This window comes from Lingula anatina, chromosome 2 (assembly GCF_051362555.1).
Source record: "Lingula anatina isolate TDL-2025a chromosome 2, LinAna3.0, whole genome shotgun sequence".
In the NCBI taxonomy this organism is placed as follows: Eukaryota; Metazoa; Brachiopoda; class Lingulata; order Lingulida; family Lingulidae; genus Lingula; species Lingula anatina.
This window is the reverse complement of record NC_141768.1, coordinates 39,192,768-39,210,483: the sequence shown is the minus strand read 5'-3', so window position 1 is coordinate 39,210,483 and position 17,716 is coordinate 39,192,768. Positions and strand designations below refer to the sequence as shown.

The 17,716-nt window shown below is 34.8% G+C and overlaps 1 protein-coding gene across 2 annotated transcripts; it reads left to right on the top strand.

Annotated features, from left to right (window-relative positions):
• The first annotated feature begins 70 nt into the window (after positions 1 to 70).
• On the top strand, positions 71 to 16,683 carry LOC106163236 (phosphatidate cytidylyltransferase, photoreceptor-specific-like). Of its 2 annotated transcripts, none has more exons than XM_013540762.2 (11): positions 71 to 290; positions 2,788 to 2,921; positions 3,113 to 3,209; positions 5,718 to 5,894; positions 6,794 to 6,913; positions 7,429 to 7,511; positions 8,273 to 8,429; positions 8,886 to 9,041; positions 9,310 to 9,444; positions 9,786 to 9,889; positions 10,255 to 16,683. In XM_013540762.2, the coding sequence occupies exons 1-11, from the start codon at positions 237 to 239 to the stop codon at positions 10,370 to 10,372; spliced, it is 1,335 nt and encodes a 444-aa protein (XP_013396216.2). In that variant the 5' UTR covers positions 71 to 236; the 3' UTR covers positions 10,373 to 16,683. The 2 variants fall into 2 exon arrangements, with proteins under 2 accessions (XP_013396216.2, XP_013396217.2); XM_013540763.2 differs by lacking the exon at positions 71 to 290 and adding an exon at positions 2,589 to 2,679.
• The last annotated feature ends 1,033 nt before the right edge of the window (positions 16,684 to 17,716 follow it).

The window sequence follows — 17,716 nt, the reverse complement described above, 5'->3', positions numbered from 1 at the left end:
CAGATGAATATTTTTTTCATAAAACAACAGTTATTATTGGTACAGCCTTTCCAATTTCATAGTTTCCAAGTGCTGTGTACAGCATTCGTAAGCTGGCCTGTCTTGATTGACCTATCTTTATTGCGAGACTTCGCGAGATTAGTATGATATCAACAACAAGTTAATGCATAGATTTAGGAAAAGCTGTGGAAGAATAGAAAACTTCCTCTTTTTCGAGGTACAGCATAATCATTAAAATGTCCACAGTTAGACAAAGAATCAGCGACAATGCAGACAAAGCAGAAACGGAGGTAATCGGAACAACAATAATTTTTTCACTGAAAGTATAGATAAAATGATGCCTTGATGTTAACCAATGAATGAGTTAGATAAACCTGGTCGGGTCACATCCACATTTTAATTTGCTGCATATTTTAAAGAAATCGATTTTGTACATCTACTTAGGAAATAAGACTTGAGGTTGGCAGGAAATAAGACTTGAGGTTGGCAAAACTAGAAAGGAGATGGCCATGACCAGGGGAAACTATGCTCGGTCAATAGTTTCAGTGCATACTCTCAGTATAGTGGTAGCAAACCCATGCGTTAGCACTCAAATTTGCTGTTTCTGAAATGTATTGGCTGTGCTAGTACATGAAAACAAACAGCCCAAAAGTGTAACATGCCGTCCAGCTTGCACATCCTCCGTGATGCTGGAGATTTTTAATGTACTTCTCGCAATCAGAAGTCCATTCGTTGTGGTCATTGCCCTCCATCCAGGAAAACCGGGGAAATATGTTTATGATTTTACCTGACCTAACTGGTAAACAAGCAGATGAATCATACCATATACATAGCTTTGTCAATGGGACAACTGCTGGGCTTTGATTCATTAAGTGGAAGATAAAGGTTCGAGAGCCCTGACATGATGTGCAATCTGGCTGTCATTGTACTAAGAGTTTTTGAGCTGTTTGCTTTCATGCATTACTAAATTCAGTGCATATCAGAACTGTACATAAGAGTGCTAATGCATGAATTTTCATGCTCATATAGTGGCAGTGAACATAAATATTCCTCAACTCTAAAGTAGGAAAGGGCTTTTCATACTGTGCATTATTTCTTAGCGATACAGCTGTGCTGGTATGTTTTGAAAGACTTGATATAGCCTGGCAATTACAGGAGTCACCTTTACGTTGCCCCCTTTCTGTGCATTCAGCACTGCCAATAAATTAACTAAATAGCATGAAGTGAATTGAAGAACTGCAGAAAGAGAATAAAGTCCCCTGTAGTATATAATTACAATGTTATTTACGTCTTTCTAGGTAAGTGAATACAAGAGATGTAAATAATATTGCTAGAATTCTTCAAACTACTCAACACTATATTTTAAATTTTAATGAAAAAATATGTCTATGGATATTATTTGACTGATATAGTCCCTTATACATCAGGCATCTTTCCTGCTACAAGCAGTGGATTTCTTAATCCAATTTTCTTAAAAATGCATTTTTGAAACCATTCATATGTGACAACAGTTGATGACTCATACCCTTTTAACAGTTAAGTTACATGTCACAGATAGGACCTTTTGGTTACACTGAACTCCACAAATACGCTTATTACACGTTTCATAGTCACTGTTGTGGTACAAAAGATACATACATACATACATACATACATACATACATACATACATACAATTAAGACTATTAAAACTGCTCTTATTCTGGAAACACTTTTTTTCTTACCTACATACACTACACTCTACTGAAAAGCCATGTGGCCATAGATTTGTAAAAAAAAAAAAGTAATTTGTGAGTACGTAATCATTAAATGCCAAAGTAAAATCAATGGTCTGTAGAAGATGGATTGAGGACCATCATTTACTGAAGGCTGTTACTAAAACCATGCATGTGAGCATTAAGTAGAACATATTTTATTACATTGTACAGGTGATCCCATGTAGGCTTGGCCAACATATGAGTTTAAATGTGTTCATCACTCCTTATTATTTCCAAGTGAGATATTCAGACTTGTAACAAGAACACAATTCTCACTAACTTCTTCATGGGATATTTATGCAACGGTAGACATCCATTACTTTATAACTGGCTGTTGGATTTGAAGTTGCAGTTTCATTTATTGAGTGTGCTTTTTTGAGTTCAACTGCACTTTTATGTTTTTATATATGTGTGTGTGTGTGTGTGTGTGTGTGTGTGTTCTGTACTTAAACACAACAATAAGAATATCTACCATACATCAAGGATGTTGGAGAATAAACAGTGGTGCTTCTGATAGGCTGTTTGTTATGAGCAGTTAAAAAGTTTTCAGTTATGACAACGGTTTACATGATCTGCTAATCAATAAACCATTGGTTAGGCTTGTGATATTTTTAATGGATCATTTTTAATACATGTCACCACACCACTGTGTGTTGTGGTTTGGTGTGGTGATACCACACCACTGTGGGTTGTGGCAAGCCTCCAACTTCAGATGTGACCTTGGCATCTCTGCTGGTGATAGTTTATTATGCTGAAATAAAATCAGTCGATATGATGATTAGACTGATAAAAGATAGAATGGTAGTGGTTCAAAGTAGTGGAAGATCAAGGTCATTTTAAGTAATTAACTTTAATATATTATCCTTTCCATATTGAAGCAACATGTTTTTTTTTCTTTTGAAGAGTTATGGTGATTCACAGTGTAAGCAGTATAACTTTGACCAGTATCATTCATTAAATCAATTTTGTAATTAAGTAAGATACTTTGTATAGACTGACCTGGAATATATGCTTGCTTTTACATATTTAGGACAATAAAAATGCACCAAAAGAAGAGGAAGAAGAAACTCCAGAAGGACTTGATTTATCAGGATCTCTACTCCCGCAGGCCACAGACCAAACCTCAGAAGTTCTAGATTCAGCATTAAAGACTTTACCACCAAGGTTTGTAATGATTAATAATTTGCATACTTTTTCACACATTACAAGATGGGTTTTGGCATTTTATGTTATAAATATGAAGTTTGGGTTTATAGGTACATTGTTGCTGTGGGTCTAGGAATCGGCTTTATGTTAGTGCCCCATGAGGCATAAATGCCAGTTGTATTCAAACAATTTCTGTTTTTTTTTTACAGATGGAGGAATTGGATTGTACGAGGCATTTTTTCTTTGGTGATGATCTTTTCATTTTTTTTCCTCATATATCTTGGGCCACTGGCACTGATGTTACTGGTATGTTGATTTTGAAGTTATTTTTTAAAATTAACTTAAAGCTTAGTTCAAAGTTCTCTAAAGTGAATAAGATTTGTAAGTGTAAAGCTCTCGGGGTTTTGACTTGGATCCAGATTTAGAAAATATTGTTTAATTGATCTTGACTAATTAGTACCACCAGCGTGTACGCTGGCGGTACTCATGGTTTTAGTCCCGACCCGTCTCGTCCGGCTCCGCCGGCTCCGCCGGCTCCGCCGGCTCCGTTGGCTCCGCCGGCTCCGTAAGCTCCGCCGGCTCCGCGTACTGGCGCCGGATACAAGTCACCGTTACCGCTTCTCCTCCTAGACCGCAAGGACCCCTGTCCCCATCTCTTGGATTTAGGTCACATATAACCTCAACTTGAACCCCCAGGTTTTTTTGTCTCAGTCGGTACATTGACCTGGGCGTGACGCTCCTTGAAATGCACCCTTGTCAAAATTTTTGAAAATTCAATGCCAATTATCTACCCTACGGAAGGAATTATGGGAAAATTTTCTACAGACGGCTTTCCAAAAGTCATATGTGTAGATTTCAAATATGCCCTTGGATTTGACCTTTGACCTTTATTTCAAGGTCAAATGGGCCAAAATTTTCAAAAAAATGAAATTTTTTACGAAAAAAAATATTATTTGCACTGTTATTCAGACACTACACAGACTTAACCAATAATTATATTGGAAAGTGTTACCCTTTGGGTCATCTTTCATCTCTGTGAATTTGGGGTCAATCGGTGCATTTTCACAGGAGTAGCGGCCATAAAATACCGAAAATGAAAACTGTCTCTAATTCGGGAACCGTTAATGCTAGCGACCCGTTCTTTTTTGCATTTTGTAGAGCATGTAAAGCCCAACACTGAGAGTGGTCTCCGTTTTTTTTTGTATTTCATACGGTTTTCGTGTTATGCTGTATTAAAAAGTACTTTGTGGTGGCACATTTTTGTAACTCAGAATTGTAACATTTAGTCCCTTATATCTCCAAAACTGGCAGAGATAGGTCAATAGTTATTATTTAAGTTGAATAGGAAGTCATTTACTTGCAATCTAGATGTGAGCTTGAAATTGACCTTTGACCTACTTTTCACCATGAACTGAACTTTGCAAATTTTTGTTCCCTTTTATCTCCAAAACTGGCAGAGATAAGTCAATAGTTACTATTGAACTTGAATAGGAGGTCACATACTGGCAATTTAACAGTGACCTTAAAATTGACCTTTGACCTACTTTTCACCATGAATTGAACTTTGCCAATTTTTGTTCCCTTTAATCTCCAAAACTGGCAGAGATAGGTCCATAGTCACTATTAAACTTGAATAGGAAGTCACATACTGGCAATTAATCAGTGACCTTAAAATTGACCTTTGACCTACTTTTCACCATGAATTGAACTTTGCCAATTTTTGTTCCCTTTAATCTCCAAAACTGGCAGAGATAGGTCCATAGTTACTATTGAACTTAAATAGGAAGTCATGAACTGGCAATTTACTGTGACCTTTAAATTGACCTTTGACCTTCCTTTTACTATGAACTGAACTTAGCAAATTTTCGTTCACCTTTATCTTCAAAACTGACAGATAGGTCCATAGTTACTATTGAACTTGAATAGGAAGTAATACACTAGCAATCTGTGACCTTGAAATTGACCTTTGACCTACTTTTTATGATGAACTGCTTTTTGCATGTTTTCTGGCCTTTAAATCTGCAAAATTGGCAAAGAAATGTCCATGGTTGCTATTGAACTTGAATAGAAATTCATATACTATGATATTGAAATTGACCTTTGACCTACTTTTTCACCATGAACTGAGCTTTGCATATTTTCTTGCCTCTCATATCTTTAAATCTAGCAGAGATGTGCCCATTGTTTCCCCTAGGTTTTCTCTTTTGTCAGCATATATGCACCATTGACAACACATTTCAAGGAAAACCAATAGGCCTTTTGTCTAGAGAATACAGTAGTGAGCAAGGGTAGGAAAATGCAAGTCAATTTGAAAATCTGCTTGATTGTATCATTTTTAGTTATATTTTTTGCATATTTTGAGAACTCTTGTTGATTGCATCTTATAGAGCTTGTCAAACACCAGACTGGTGATGGTGTCCCTTTTAGGAGGGGGGGGGGGTCCATACGAATGCACTTACTCCAGCTGGTGGTACAATATCTGGAGGCGGTATCGCCTCTCTGATCCTCTAGTTGAATGAATATTTAACAAGATTTTCATGCATTGATATCATTATCTGAATCTTGTTTTGAGTGACAAATCGGCTTTAAATTTCCTATACATGTCTGGTGACCTGTTGGGTTGGGCACAGTTACTCTCTGCTACAAAGCCTCAGACCATTAACGATTGAATCATGGTCGGCATACTATACAGTCAATTCAGAAGACAGTGGTGGAAAGTTGCTAATTTTATTGAGCAGTGTCATTGCTTTCGAACTTTAAAACACCAGTTTGCCTGAAGGGTTCAAACTAAAATATATGATCTCATTTTTTCAGATATTGGTAATCCAACTCAAATGTTTCAACGAGATCATCACTATTGGCTATGTTGTCTATAGGTCACACGACCTTCCGTGGTTCCGTACATTAAGTTGGTATTTTTTGTTCGCCTCTGATTACTTCCTGTATGGAGAAAATATAATCGATAGGTTTGGACTGCTACTATCTCGAGATGTAAGTATAGTTCAAAAATTTAAACATGGGACTTCAACATTTTATTGCTTGATAGTTCTGCATACAAATTTTTTTTTTTTTTTGACAAGGCATTAATTGACCTCATTTACATGAAAAATGATACTAAAAGGAAATGTGTATTTTTTTCTTATACTTGAGGTGAAAGTGAAAACTGGCCTTGCTTTGTACATATCAAAGATAAGAAATGTCTGGGGGAAAAGATTGTTTTATTATCCTGACTATAATATGGGTTCTTTCAGGTTTTTGAACTTGAAAGAAAATGTGATGGAAATCCTTGGTACTGATCATTATGATATAGTTGTACATGGTTTGCCTTAATTTCACGTAGTTTTAATGCAGAAGCTAAAGCATGGGGAATTTACAAGGTCTACCTGTTTAATAAAACTGCTTATTAAATTCACTCCATGCAAATAAGAAGAATAAACAGACAACTAACATAGTGAGACAACTAGTCTTAATCAAAAAGCACACAAATGCATAAATGGTTATTTGTGGATTTTTTGCTAGTTTCTGTTCAGTCATATATTTTGTTAAACAATACCCACAACTGATTTATCAAATTAACTGTTGACACATTTTCCTGGAATCAACTCAAGTCATACATGAATGGAGTTTGAACAGGTTCTATATTCAACAGGACTACGTATGTTAGATAAAAACAAACAACCAATATGTACTGGTATATTGGCAGCCATCTTGCCATGCTGTACTAGTTATGTGGCAGTGTAAATGTTCTAACCTCCATTGTAACAATAAGGTGCTCAAATATTTCTAAATTATGCATTCACTTTGATTATTTCTGTCACTTCTTCCTTGATACACATGCATATTTCATGCCAATCTACTGAAATCTGTTGAAATTATTGTTATTATTTCAGGATTTTCTGGAACCTTTTGTAAAATACCACCGCTTCATCTCCATGTGTTTGTATATGGCAGGCCTGATGGGTTTTGTGTTCAGTCTAGTCAAAAAGCATTACCTACAGCAGTTTACGCTGGTATGTCTAGAGCACAGCAATATTCAATCGCATAGCATAGATGCAGCACTCTGCATTTATTGATTTTACACAAAGTGAATGACACAGCAAAAATGACAATGGCGTGAAAGATGTAGATTAAATTGCATCTTGGAATTATTTGCATTAGTTATGAGACAGAACAGCATGGCCCGTGGTACATGCAAAAAGAGAAAGCTAGTAATATCTCCAATATATCAGCGTGTGGTTATTTAGTATATCGATGCCAACATCCTTTTCATATGCTGACCTGATATTGATTTTTGTAAATTTTTTATCTTTTGCTTTATAAAGCTGTAAGTAAGTCAGTGTTCTGAAATAAGTCTGTACTGGATAAAGCAGTAGATTCCAGTTTGATGACCTGTATAACCTATATGAATAATGGTCTGATAAACTATTATGTAAATATTTGTTTGATACTAATGGTGCTGAGAGCATTTCTCTTGCTCTAGTACATAAACTATTATTTTAATAATTTAAATTTACTTGATTTTTAGTTTGGCTGGACACACGTCACTCTCCTAATTGTGGTTACCCAGTCCCATTTCATTACAAACAACATATTTGAAGGACTTATTTGGTAAGAACTTTTTTGAGATCATAAATTATTTCATTTAAGTATATATATTTTAAAGTTTATGCATTGACTTAGAAAGTTACATTGATGTAAGAATTTGTACTAGAATTTTCTATCATCCTCTTAAAAATAAGGTGTGACTATGTTCAGCTATCATTTGCTGTCTCAAAGTTCAAGTAGAAAAATATTGAAGTATAAAGTACATTCTTGTTTACATCCTGCATACCCACAGCTTACAATAGACATTAACTGAAGACAAATGTAAACAGCAGGGTCCTCTAGGGACACTCATGATTATTTTATCTAAGATAGTGTCCTTGTTGCCTTTGATTCATACTTGACATGTACATAAAAGGAAGGTGGGAAAATGGAGTAATGTCAACCCGTGGATCTGTCCTCATATTATCTCCAATAGGAATTTGTCTCGTAATGTAAATATGTTATCAGTGTGATTTTGATAGTATCAGGTTATGATGTTACATCAGTCAGTGTACAGCTTTTGGGTGCCAGTCTGTTTAGTACACAAAATTAAATGGACTAAATTTGAATTATTTATTATATAGAGAAATGACTTGTGAATCCTTCATAGATGACCTTCAAGAAATCTAAATTATAATAGATGCTTTTCTCTTCTTCAATAGTATTTTATAATTTCACTTTGGTTAGTATCACGTGTAAATTAATTTGCCTGTCATAACTTAAAGAACCCTCTGTATGCTTATTATGCAGCATTTCACTCATAATGGTAAATATTTTTGCTTCAGGTTCTTCATGTCTACATCTCTTATTATCTGTAATGACATCTGGGCGTATATCTTTGGCTTCTTTTTTGGCAAGACACCGCTTATAAAACTTTCCCCCAAGAAGACTTGGGAAGGGTTCATTGGAGGAGCATTCGCCACCTTGATATATGGAATAATTGTAAGCATACTTTTGCTTACAGCTGAATATGCTACTCCTATAGCTTATGGAAATGTCTTACTAAGTTTATTAGTCAAGTGTAGATCTAATTCAATTAAAGTACCACCCTTCTTGTTCATCAACTGTTTATCTGTTGTCTGCTGCATTTTCTATGGTGACAATCAGGTGTAATTCATGGGAGATCATGTCTGACAAGTGATTGGAATCCAGTTATAAAGTCACTTGTCACTGGCATGATTATAAACCCCATCACTTTACATCACTGATATATCCAGGAATTTACTGGAGATGGTGGTGGCTATAGGGGTTTATTGTTTAAAACATTTTGTCCAGTTGTTTAATTCAGGCTCTCATCATGAAAAAAAGAAAAGATAGTGAAGTTTGTGCTCTCTCTCGCCAATGAATCCACTTTATGATATGATATTTAAGCAAATAGCACATGTTTTCCTGTTCCAGGGCAGCTACATCCTCATGCAGTATGATTACTTTGTATGCCCCGCAGAATACTCTCCAGAGTTAGGCAGTGTGTCCATGCAGTGTGATCCAAGACCAAGAGTATTCACACTTCAAGAGTACAACCTCCCACAAACTATCAAAAATATTTTCTTTCTTGTAAGTGGGTGGATAAGAATGAGATGAGGTGCTAATTGGATTAGTCTGAATTGAATGAGTATAAGTGATCAAATTGTAAGATGCTGAATTTATCATTGCCCTAGACGATCGGCCTGCTTCCTTTAAGGACTATTAAATAATATCACCTTTAAATTATGATAACTGTTATCAATTTCATGGCTGTTACAGCTTTATGTGTAACCTGTAATTTTATCTTTCTTTGCAGTAGAAGATATCATATTTTAATTTTTGTCCTCTTATGTTTCAGTTTGGCATTCCAAAGACCACTTACTGGACTTACCCATTCTTCTTTCACTGCATAGTCTTTTCTTTGTTTGCTTCTGTCATTGGCCCCTTTGGAGGTTTCTTTGCCAGTGGTTTCAAGAGAGCTTTTAAAATTAAGGTAATGTGGATAACAGCTCACATTGTATTAGTTGTGAAATGCTTTTGGATGTGCGGTGAAGCAAATCACTCAGATTTTTTTTAAAGCAATAACTTGAATATGATTGTTTTGAATGTGTCTCTCTTCCATGCAGAAAAAACTCAATTCATGACACGTCATAACAGTTTGTTATTTTTTTAACTGAAGAGGAGTATATATACATTTCATTTTTTAGTTAAATTAAATTTGTTGTTGTATGGTCACTGATTTTACATTTAATTGTGAGAATTTTCTGATATATTACACTATATCAAAAAGTACTGGATCTGCATGGTTTTTAACAACCTATTTTATATCTTCAGGACTTTGGGGACACCATTCCGGGCCATGGTGGGTTAATGGACAGATTTGACTGTCAGCTCTTAATGGGGACCTTTGTTTATGTGTATATATTATGTTTTATTAGGTGAGTGATTGAGTACTTCATACTGTTTGTTTGTTATTGGATTATCTTTCTATAGTTACCATGTGTTTTTGCCCTGAATTTTTTTACTTGAATAATTTAAATGATGCATATAAATTTAGTCTGATAGGTTTGTCTTTGTTTCAATAAAATATTTTACGTTTTGCTCATATTAAAAGAGAAGTTGTAGGAGTAGCAGCAGTGTCAGTAGAAGTGGCAGTAGTAGCATTAATATTATTATTTTAAGTAGTAGTTTTCAATGATGTGGTTGAAAAAAACGATTACCTGTGGTTAGGTACACATAACAAGTTGGAAACCTCTCCAGTTTATAAAAGTATTATTGATCATGTGATAAATTTTTCTTTTAGAGCTCCAAATCCAAACAAACTATTACAACACGTCATGATGCTCAAACCAGAGGAGCAGCTTGATTTCTATACAAAGTTAACTGATGAACTTATGAAGAGAGGTATATTAGGACAGTGACAAAGAGAGAGAAGAATTGGGGATCAAATGTAAAAAGTTTTTTATAAGACAGAATCAAGGGCTAGAAGTTGAGCAATCCATCACAAAGAAAGATAAAACATGCACAAATGACAGAATGAAAAAGGATGTCAGACTGTGAATTATAAATCATTCATATTATGTCAGCACTGTATGGTAAGAAGGTGCTGTTTTAGATATAGAAATAAATGTTTATGTCCATTCAACATATAAGGACATTTTAATGAGCTCAGTGAATCATTATTTGTTGTAAGAGATGTGTTTTATTAATAGACAAGAAGAGTTTGGAAGATGATGTGAAAACTCTGCAGTTCATTTTGGCCATATTTAGCTTTGCCAATGAAGTGATGTTTTCACCTCTGTCTTTTTGTTTGTCACTAGCCTAACTCAAGAAGTTATGTATGGATTTTGATTAAATTTTCAGGATACATTACAAATTGGCTAACTTAAAAGTGATTAGATTTTGGTAGTAACCTGGATCTCCATCTGATTCCGGGAATTTTAAAGGGTTCTTCACTATTGTTATTTAGCTAATTAGTTGATTAATAAGTAATACATTAATGTTGACTTTTTTTTTTGGTTAACACTACTATTTATCAGTCATTTTATGTGGGAGGTTTTTAGAAAATCCATGATCTAATTATCTAATAATTGTACAGGGATAGCCATTAACTGTTTCATTCCATTAATCCACCATGCAAATGCACATTACAGCTGAATTACATAAAATAGACAGTGCTCTACACTCTACCAAGGCCACAGGGAGATTTTTTTTGTCACTAGATATTCACAGATGTCTCTCTGGCTAATTCTGTGCACATTTCTGAACTGGAAAAAAAGTTGGCACAGAAATGACATCAACCCTGGCAGAGGGTAGCAGTGTTCAACATTCTTTGGTAATATATTGTGTTCCCAACTTAACTGCTGAACTAGGTTTGAAAGTCTGCATGTGCTGTGAGACCCTCACATTTACTATTGATTCTAGCTGTTCTGTGCAGTGTAATATTTTATATGTAAAATTAATGGGGCATTTATGTCTGTACTACCTGCATGGGTGTGTTTATTCAGGGGAAGCCTTTTATTTAATCTGAGCAGTTGGACAAAGACAGCTGTTATAATTCTTACTGTGAACCACAGGTGTATAAAGATTTGATTTTATAATTTATTATTGATAATTCATGGGGCTTATTTGTTGAAAAAGTATATGTTAAAGTCACAAAATGAAGGACAATCATATTGCCACAGGTAATGCTGATTGAATGATAAACTTTGACTACTATAGCATCATGTGATGATAGCAATGCTCTGTATGATAGATCCAGGCCCTGTGGTTAGTCAACAAGCTTAGTGCATGGCATCACTTAAACCAGCTTGTTGGCTACAGGTTCAGTTATTTTGAAGGTCATAATAGAATGCCACATTATTATAAAGTACCTGATTAATAATTTAGAATTAGTACCAGTATGTGTATATTGTGTATAGATCCATTTTATAAAATATTTAAGATACATGTTAGTTGTTAAAAATATAGTTTGATTTTGATTATATTTCATGAAAATAATTTTGCCACTTGTGATGTGAATATACCTCTTAGTTGCCCAAACCTGTAAGAGGTTTTGATTTAATACAATGTGATTTATCAAAGTGTTAGTTCAGGAGGATTAATAACACACTTTGTTCTTTGCTGCATTCACAACGAGTTGATCCGCGGACTAGCTAGTCTGGATCAAAAATGACACGGGGTCCATTTTAAAGCATGCCAATATTTAACTGCTCTGCCCCTACTGGGACAGTGTGCCTAGGAGGCAGATATCCATTGTCATGTGCTCATCATATTTTATCTGTGAACTAGTTAGTCCACAGATCAACTGGTTGTGAATGGGGCCTTAAAGGCCAGAGTTGGTATTTTTTTAGGAGAAATGTATAACCTTTAATTTTAATGCACTTAGCAGAGTTGGTAAAATCATGATTTTTCATTTGTCATTCAGTCAGATGTGATGATGTAATTGTGCTGTAAAATAATCTGAGACAGATTATGTGGAGTAATATAAGAAAGGAGGGAGAATATCTATGTTGGGATAATAATAATGATTATAGGGTTGTAGAAGAATTTTCATAAGAGGGTGTAGAAATAGATAAGAGCTGGTTTAACCAAGGGAACATAGTTGAAGGTTGGTGTCTTTGGGGTTAGTCTTATATTGAATTTCATAATCCTTAAACTGTCTTTTGTTTTTTATCACTTGGTGGGTTTTTAAAAGAAAATTTGATAAGAATGTTTTAGAATTAAGATAATTATATGCTGTACAATGTGCACCTGTATAAATAATCCACGTCTACGTTTGCATAAAAATTTGCTGTTTATGTGCCATTCAAGTTGAGTGAAGATCAAAACTACCCTTATTGTTTTTAAACATAGGTAAGGTAGATAGCTGCCCCCCCCCCCCCCCTTTATAGGAAATATTAAAATACAACGAGGTGTGTTTCTGAAAAGTCAAAAAATGTATGGTGCATTGACTTTCAAAATAGATTGAATGCCACCTTTTTAGGAATTTATTCACAAGATCAATTTTTTAAAGGTTTAAGACCCCTTCCCCTTAGAAAAAAAAGTGTTTTGGAGATAAATTACCCTTTTTCTTTGTTCATCTAATATTTTACTCCACAAGTACTTCCAGTGCTATAGTTGAGTCATGCAGTAGCAGAAAAGTGTTGTTTTATCTTTGTGGATTATGATTCAGATTTTATCTTTGACAAATGTTTAAGTATGTTTTTCAAGATGCTCTGTCTATGGGAGCATGTAACTTCCTATTTAGAGATCTTATCAAAATGTCTTGACTGTACTGAAGTTCTGTTGTTAGGTATTCCATTCATAATCATTGTCCATCTCCTTTACAGATAATATATATAAGTGTTTGACTACCTAAAGATGCTGCCAGACAGTTTTAAGTAGGGAATGCCAAACCACACCATTAAATTGAGTCCATTGGCAAGTCCACCTGCTATCTGTTCAGTGACATGCCTATCAGCACTTGTCATTGTAATTTAGGAAATGGATGTTTTTTCATGGAACACTAGCTTTGCTGAATGTGTCATTTATCCTGTAAATGTGGTATATCATGTTATTTCTACTGTAACAAGGGAATTAATTTTCTTTTTGGTTTTAGATGTCACGAAAAAAAGTGAAACTTATAAAACATGAATTAATTTTTTTTTGATGATAAGATTTATGCCCTCTCTCCTTCCCAAGAAAAGCATCAGTTGTCATTCAGAATTCATTTAGTAAAACTTATTCTGTTGAAGGATACTGAGCATGTTTACTCTCTGTAGACTAGCAGTTAACACAACCCAAGTGCTTTGTTCCTGTGTGTGCCCTGCTGTTCAGTGCTGGTACTGTAGGTAGAAATATGAGATGAGGTGTATACTGTGCATCAACAGTCAAGCCAACCTGGTTGAATCAATACAATATTACTATTGCATAGATTTGCTATATTTCCATTTGGATCAACACAGATTTTTGATAATACACATTTGGTCATATTTTAAAAGTCGATGAGAATGTTCCACTTTTTAAAGGGATAACAACTGTTTGCATGATATCCAAATTTTATAATAAATACATTGTAAACAACTCCTTGAAATATAATAAATTCTATTTTACCACCAAAATGGTGCTTAATACAATTATTCTGGAATTTGCGCTTCCCATCACATCACGTGACCTCCATAGATGGCTATACTCTGTACTAATCTCTTAAGAAAATATTACAAAAAAACTCTTTAGAAAAAAAACAGGGACTAACTTTGAATGTCGGAATGGATCCATTAACCATTGGTAAGTATGGGAAAGTTGTACTTTACCCCAGGAAAATCCATTTTGGGCCAAAATGAACAGTTGTTATCCCTTTAAGGATTAATTGCATTGAACCAAAATGCAATAAAAAGGCAGTGTTAAGAAACAAAATATGTTGAATATGAAGATACTTTGATGATTAGACTGACGTTTTCTGTATTTGAATTCAAACCAAAGGGATTTACATTTGTGTGATTTGACTGGTGTCATCATCTCTCCAACTGTAGTATGTGATCTATCTCATCTTGATATTTTTGATGATGTGGACCTAACAAGGGTGGCCTAGTTTGATATGTTTGTAACCGTACATCATTTAGATATACCAACTGTTTGCTTTATTTGATCTAATAATGAAGATTCATCTTATATCCAGCAAATAGAATGCAAAATGGAAAATATGCCTAATAGTTGTCAAGGTATTTGTGTTAAAACCATGAAAATTGTTTGGTTGTATAGGATAAATGAAGACAGTGTTTGGCATCTGTATTTCCAATTTTTTCTGGTAGATCAGATTTACACTTCAGCATCAGAATTGCATAATGTATGTATGTAAACAGTAGTTAGCAATATGAACCATGATAATGATTAGGTATGTGTTATTGTCTAGCAGCCAGCAGTGCAGAAACCTGTAATGTGCTGGGTAAATTTGTTAGTGCAACCATATGCATGGAACAGATGAGTTCTAGGATAATGAGTACTTTATGTGTAAGTCTTCCCACTGTCACTGCAGCAGGAAATTAATCAGTTTTCTAGTTGAAACCATCAGTCACAGAGTCATGGCATGTTTTCCTTTGATGGATATTTGAAATAAAAGCGAGAAAAAAAGAAAAACAACAATTTTGGGAGAACAGGAAATTCTAGATGCTGAAAGACCAGGAAGATGGGCTCATTATATAATTCTTATCAATTTATTTTCACCACAGAGATAATTATGTAGAAGTAGTTAATAAAAGGGATACTACTATTTATGAAAATCATGTACCAACACGTGCATATGTATGGGTATATATACAATAGTTGTTTAATGACAAAATACCTGTCAACATTGAAAGCATTGTGTGCTTTACACAGTATATATACATTACATGTTTACTTTTAAATGCTTGCAAATCTTTAATTCTCTAAACCTGTATGTTTCCTTGTTTTACTCCAAAATATCTTTTGGCTAGTATGCTAAAATATTATAATAAGCAGATGTATTTTTTATTAATGATGCATTAGCTTATGTTTGGTACTCGCTCTTCTGACAGATTGAAATTGCTCGCAGTAAATTAGTCTGTGTATTTTAGTTCTTCCCTTACCAGTATGATAAAAAAACACCCCATTATAAAAGCCACCAGGAGATGAAAGGGTATTTTACATTATATTTCATTTGATCTCAATCTACCACTCTACAACTAGGACACAATTAGTCATGCCTGCAAATGGATCTAAGGCAATATAGGACTGTATTTGTCTGTTTCGATGCATTGACAGTGACTTGCTTCTAGTTAGTTCTGGCTAATTCTTGTTTTGGGCTTTCGGTATTGATGACAGAGCCCGTGGAAAGTCTGTATGTCCATTCTAATATGAATCCAAGCAAATTACTTTAAGACAAAAACCAACATTGCTTGTAAGTCTTGTACATTATGCATCTCTACTTATTTTGCTGTATTACTGCATACATGTAACTGTTGGAAGATTCACCATCAAACTATCAGTGTCTGTGGTGAACCAAATAGGAGCAGCATCCCTGTATGTAATGTTATATTGTATTGATTTAACATTGCAGACAGTTGGGAAAAGTAGAATGTGCCAGAAGGCACTTTTATGATACACAGGCCTTACAGTTCTTCTTTGCAGTTCTTTTCTGCAGTACGGGTCTGTCAGCGTGTTAGTCAATCATCTTAACAATGGGGAATGGAGGTCTTAATAAGATCTCAACACATGTCTACATCAAGGAAGTTATAAATTCTGTAAACATGGTATCAGACTTGTAGTTTTTGTGTGGGTTAACAACTAAGACTCCATTCACAAGAAAAGTCTATTTTCTAAAAATCTATTTTCTATTTGCGGTATCTTGTGATCACGGTCTGTGCCCTGAATACCCCGCGGCATAATTACTGGCAGCGTAAGCCAGTTACTTTCAAAGCTGTAATTAATTCTTGGCTGCGCTCGGAGTGATCACAAGATACTGCGAATAGAAAATAGATTTTTAGAAAATAGATTTTTCATGTGAACGGAGTCTAAGTCTGTTGCATGGCATATAAATATCTCTGTTTTGTATGTGTAGATTAGTGATCAGGAGTCCATGCTCTTATTAAGTAATTGTGATGGTTTTCAGCTCCTGGTTCTGAATATTTTATGTCATTTTCCATTTATATTAATAGAATAATTTATTAATGTATTTTATAGTTGGTTGTTCCATACTTAACTGTGTATGTAATAAAATATTCATTGAGAGGTAGAGTTTGGTTTTGTCAGTATAGCTTATTTAAAACATATGAAAGGACTTCAATGTAACATCCGCAGTCTTTTTTAATTATGCCTCTGATATAATTATTTTTAGCGCGATTATGATGTACAAACTGGGTTTTTTGGTATCTTTTTTTCAAAAAAAGTATTCGCATGTCTCAAAGACTTGCATATATCCTTTTTGACTACCCTTTCTTTACCTTTACACATGAAATGATGAGAAAATATGCTAAATTTGCTTGGCTACAACTTAGTTTTCAAAAAGATACATTTGAATATGTTTTCAATTCGAAACCACTGGTCAATAGTCAGCCGGAACTGCAGCAAAATCATTGTTTAAAGGGGTTGCCAAAAGCTGATTAAAGCTTTGTAGTGTAAAATACCAAAATGACTTGCTTTGAACAATAGGGCCAAATCAATAGACTAAGTGCTGATATGAAAGTGTCTAATTCATTCGAGTTTGAATGAGATTTTTTTTTTTTGGGGGGGGGGGGGGGGGGATCTTCACGACCTCAGTGGTTTACAACCATTTTATGACTTGTTATATAGCATTTAAACCTCATTCTCCTTTGGGAAATTCAGTAAATTGCGGGAACTATCCCACAAGGGACCAGGTTTTTAGTATCCCCAGCGTGAAAATCCGATAAACTCTGCTGGGTTGAGTACTTCCTTTTAGCAACGACTTTTTCTTTTCTTGAAGTCGTCGCCTGGATATATATTTTCTATCCCGGCTGTATTCCAATTATTACTGACCGTTTCCGCGTTGCCTACATTTCCTATAATGTTCTACACTATTATTGATCCAGCCAAAGCTTTGGAAATCCAGCAGCTAAATTGAAGTCACCAGGGTTATGCTTGCAGAGCAATTGGCTCCTTGACAATGTGGGTGAAAACTTATTAATCAAAGTTGATATCAAGAACGTATCGAAATAATGCCAGGACTGAACTGCCGCCAAAGCTGTAGTTGGGAGGGAGTTAACATTGGATGTTTAGCTAATTTCGATTCATTGCACAAATCCGAAATG